Genomic DNA, 4,236 nt, shown 5'->3' with positions numbered 1-4,236 from the left:
CGCGGGAAGGCGGCGAAGGCGGAGGTCGAGCGACGCGCGGGCGGCGCGTCGACGTCGACGTCGCGGGGACGGGCGCGTGGGAAAGAGCGCGCGGAGACGGAGCAGGTGAAGCGGAAGCGAGGGAAGGGGGATGGGACGGGTGAGAGAGGGAGTGGGGTCACGGGACGGAAGAATCCGCGCGGCGCGGCGCGTTTGCGGTGGACCCCGGAGCTGCACGCGGAGTTTTTAAAAGCCGTGCATCAGCTCGGGGGGTTAGAGCTGGCGACGCCGAAAGGGATCGCGACGCTCATGACGACGAGCGGGATGACGCTGCAACATATAAAGTCGCACTTGCAAAAGTATCGATTACAAGAGCTCGGCGGGGCGACGCGAACGCCCGCGGGGGACGACACCGCGGAGCGCGCGCGACGAGCGATGATCAAGCGCGCGCGACAGGAGCAGGCGGAGGAGTTGGCGCGACGCGCGAGTTCTGGAGATTTGGCCGCGTACGAAGCCGCGTCGACGCCGACGTCGGCGGGAAATCTGAGCGAGCTCATACATTCACAGTTCGCGTCGCCCGACGCAACACCAGATGAGCGATCGCTCGACGCCATCTTGGCGCGCGCGTCTACCGATCCCGTCAGCGCCTCCGCCGCGCTCGGCGCCTCCTTGGGCGTCGACGTGAACGACGTAGACATCAAATCCATGCCCAAGGTTGGCCAAGCGCTCCTGAAACAGCTCGAGATGCAAAAGCAGCTCCACGACCAGCTGCTCACGCAGCGTCGGTTGGAGACCGCGATCGCCGAGCACAGCAAGTACATCGCGAGCATGCTCGCCGGCGATACCCCGCCCAGGTCCTGAGTCGCGTCGCGCCCCGGACGGGACCGGACGCGTACGCGCGCGAATTGTAACCACACATAGCGTTAAAACACCCTAAACCCTGCGCGTGCGGACACGCGCGCGGTGACGTAAACAAAAAAACTCGGACGCGCGGCACGTACGACGCCACCGACACACGCCATGACGGGTGAAAACCCCAACGCGCGCGTGTTTCACCGCGGCGACGCGCGCGCGGCGGCACACGGCGACGAACGCACGCGCGCGATGGGGATCACGTTCGCCAAGCTCTTCCAGAGGCTCTTCTCCAAGAAGGAGATGCGCATTCTCATGGTGCGTCGCGCGCGATGTCCGTGGCCGCGGGCGCGTGGACGGGGGCGCGCCCCGGGACAGATCGCGACGTTGGCGCGCGCGAGATCGCAAGATGGGGAAGATATCGCGCGTGTGCGACGCGCGCGATCGATCGCGTCGATCGCCCGGGGGATGGCGTGAGAGCATGGTTTTCATTCGATCGCGCGCGGCGTGGATGTGATGCGTCGGACGGGGGATGTGGGATGTCACGGGGAAGATCTCGACGACCGCGGATTGATTTCGATCCGGGGTGGCGAATTTGACTTTCGGCGTGCGCGGAGCGACTGACGATTTGTTTTCGTGATGCGCGCAGGTCGGTCTCGATGCCGCGGGTAAGACGACTATTTTGTACAAGCTCAAGCTCGGGGAGATCGTGACGACGATCCCGACCATTGGTTTCAACGTCGAAACCGTGGAGTACAAGAACATCTCGTTCACGGTGTGGGACGTCGGAGGACAAGATAAGATTCGTCCGCTCTGGCGACACTACTTCCAGAACACGCAAGGTTTGATTTTCGTTGTTGATAGCAACGATCGCGATCGCGTCTCCGAGGCTCGCGATGAGTTGCACCGCATGCTGAACGAAGACGAGTTGCGAGACGCGGTTCTCTTGGTGTTCGCCAACAAGCAAGATTTGCCGAACGCGATGAGCGCGGCGGAGATCACCGATAAGCTTGGCTTGCACTCCTTGCGACAACGCCACTGGTTCATTCAGTCCACGTGCGCTACGTCCGGTGAAGGTCTCTACGAAGGTCTCGACTGGCTTTCCTCGAACATCTCGCAGCGCGCGTAGAGGGTGTTCGGCTTGAGGTGTGGAGATTTGTGAAGGATTAGGACGTGAGCGGCGTTAATTAGGCCTGAGGTAAGCGCGTAGGCGAGCGAGATGGTTAAAGTGCGAAGAATCGCGACGCAGAGCAACGCGTCGCGACGGATAGGATACTGTCGGCGAACATTTGTGAGTATTCCCAGCGTATCGCTTTATACAAACTTCCCGAATCAAAACTAATACCCTAACGCGTCGCCCCCGAGACATCCATGAGGTCGTTCACGTCCAAGCGCGCCGAGCCTCGACCCATTGTGCTACTCAAAAACGCCTTTTTCACGTACTTGCTCGCGTTCGGTGCCCCCTTACCCTTCGGCCGAAGCGCCCAGAGCTCGCGATACACCGCCGAGATGTTCTCCACCAACTGCTCGTCCTCAAAGTTCACTTTTCCAACCATGGTGTGCACGATCGCGTTCTTCTCCGCCCTGAACTCCACGCGACCGCCGAGCTGTTCGCGCACCGCCTCGGCGATCTCCGTCGTAACCGTGCCAACCTTTGGATTCGGCATCAAACCTCTCGGACCCAACACGCGCGCGACTTCCTTGAGCTTGCTCATCATCCCCGGCGTCGCCACAGCCTTATCGAAATCAATCGCTCCCGATCCGCCCTCCTTGATCGCGTCGACGAGCTCGGCGCCTCCGACGACGCTCGCGCCCGCCGCGCGCGCCGCCTCCGCGCTCTCGCCCTCCGCGAACGCCGCCACGCGCACCGTCTTCCCCGTTCCGTTCGGCAACCGCACCGCGCCTCGAACGATCATGTCGCTCCGTTTCGGATCGACGCCCAGGTGCACCGCGAGCTCGACGCTCTCGACGAATCTCTCGCTTTTCGCGTTCGCCTTGACCCAACGCACCGCGTCGAGCAACCCGTGCGTGGGCCTTCGCTCCATCTCGATCCGAGTCGGCGGTTCCGGGGCGTTCGCGGACTCGATATCGAGCGCCGCGCGCGTGGACGCGCCGCGCGCGCCGCGCGCGAGGCGACCGAACCCGATCGTCCCACTGAGAACTGTTTGAGGTTTTTCTTCGAGCGCCGCGGTGGAGACGCATGAGGACGACGACGACGACGCGCGACGGACGAACGCGGCGAGAGATCGACGGAGCGACATCCTGAGCGCGCGAGCGAGCGCGCGCGCGCGAGGTGAGGCGCGGTGAAGTGGCGTGAAGCGCGGCGCGGCGCGCGGCGTGAGAAGGATATTATTAATACAGCTTCACGACGCGGTCGGTAATCAACGGTGATGCGCTGACGACGGCGTCTGGGATGGAGTACATGTGAGCGATATCTGCGCGGTAGGGTGGACGTAGGATGCGAAACGCGCGTGCGTCAACCGCACGCGTCGAACGCATCGAACGCGAACAAACGCTCCGCCTCGAGTCCCTCGGCGAGGAGCGTTTCGAACGAATCGCGTCTGCGAATGGTGCAGTGTTCGTTCGCGAGCGTTGACTTGAAGATCGGTTTGATTTCGCCGACGACCGACGGCGGACGCAAAACGCTGAACGTATCGCTGTCCTCTGAGGACATCGACTCCGAAACCGCCTTTCGCGCGTACGTCTCCGGACTCTCTCGAGCGCTGTCGGGATCGCCCGGCGCGAGCTGCGCCATCCTCGCCGCTCGCTCGCTCACGCCCATGCGTAACGTCCGTCGCGTCGATATCAACTCGCTCAGCGTCGTGCGTCGTCTGCTCGCGCTCAGCGTCCGCGACGGCTCGCGCGACGCCGGCGCCCGCATCCAGTCGAATCCGAGGCGCCGCCGCGCCGCCGCCGTCGGCGATCGCCCCTCAAACGCCGGCGTCGTCACCGACGTCTCCTCGCGATTCAAAATCAACCACGGCGCCGTCCCGATGCCTCGCTCCTCCAACAACAAATCATCAAATATCGACATCGGCGCCGTCCCGTCCGCCTCCGCCGTCGACCGTTCGATCGCCCGCGCCGCGCTCCGCGCCACCACCTCTCGCACGCGCGCCCGCGCCGCGTCTCGCTGCGCCACCGCGCTCGCCCACGCGCGCGCGCCGTCCTCCCTCCGCCCGCGACGCGCATCGACGCGTCGTCCATCGCCGTCGTCCGTCGACCGTCGTTTCGTCGCCGACGCCTTCTTCATCGTTCGCGTCGACGTCGATCGTCCTCGCCCGCGCGCGCGTCGCGCCGACGCGATCGATCGCGCGTCGCGCCGACGCGATCGATCGCGCGTCGCGGCGCGTCGTCGCGTCGTCGCGGCGCGGCGTCGCGCGCGCGATCGATCGGAAGCGAATTCGG

General features: G+C 64.5%; 4 protein-coding genes across 4 annotated transcripts; 2 read left to right on the top strand and 2 right to left on the bottom strand.

Moving 5' to 3' along the window:
* On the top strand, positions 1 to 840 carry OT_ostta12g02780 (MYB-CC type transcription factor,LHEQLE-containing domain; the record flags this gene model as incomplete). Its single annotated transcript, XM_003082380.2, has 1 exon — positions 1 to 840. A coding segment is annotated over one exon (840 nt), but the record flags the coding sequence as incomplete, so codon positions are not given.
* Positions 841 to 999: 159 nt separating this feature from the next.
* Positions 1,000 to 1,960, top strand: OT_ostta12g02770 (Small GTPase superfamily, ARF/SAR type; the record flags this gene model as incomplete). The annotated part of the gene is made up of 2 exons (XM_003082379.2): positions 1,000 to 1,149; positions 1,481 to 1,960. The coding sequence occupies 2 exons, from the start codon at positions 1,000 to 1,002 to the stop codon at positions 1,958 to 1,960; spliced, it is 630 nt and encodes a 209-aa protein (XP_003082427.2).
* A 217-nt stretch (positions 1,961 to 2,177) lies between these two features.
* On the bottom strand, positions 2,178 to 3,092 carry OT_ostta12g02760 (Ribosomal protein L1, 2-layer alpha/beta-sandwich; the record flags this gene model as incomplete). The annotated part of the gene is made up of 1 exon (XM_003082378.1): positions 2,178 to 3,092. One exon carries the CDS (start codon positions 3,090 to 3,092, stop codon positions 2,178 to 2,180), a length of 915 nt encoding a protein of 304 aa, XP_003082426.1.
* Positions 3,093 to 3,307: 215 nt separating this feature from the next.
* On the bottom strand, positions 3,308 to 4,081 carry OT_ostta12g02750 (unnamed product; the record flags this gene model as incomplete). Its single annotated transcript, XM_003082377.2, has 1 exon — positions 3,308 to 4,081. One exon carries the CDS (start codon positions 4,079 to 4,081, stop codon positions 3,308 to 3,310), a length of 774 nt encoding a protein of 257 aa, XP_003082425.2.
* Between the last annotated feature and the right edge of the window lie 155 nt (positions 4,082 to 4,236).

This window comes from Ostreococcus tauri (genome assembly GCF_000214015.3).
Source record: "Ostreococcus tauri WGS project CAID00000000 data, contig chromosome 12, whole genome shotgun sequence".
NCBI classification, from domain to species: Eukaryota; Viridiplantae; Chlorophyta; class Mamiellophyceae; order Mamiellales; family Bathycoccaceae; genus Ostreococcus; species Ostreococcus tauri.
Note: the sequence above shows the minus strand (reverse complement) of the source record. Positions and strands in the feature narration are given on the sequence as shown.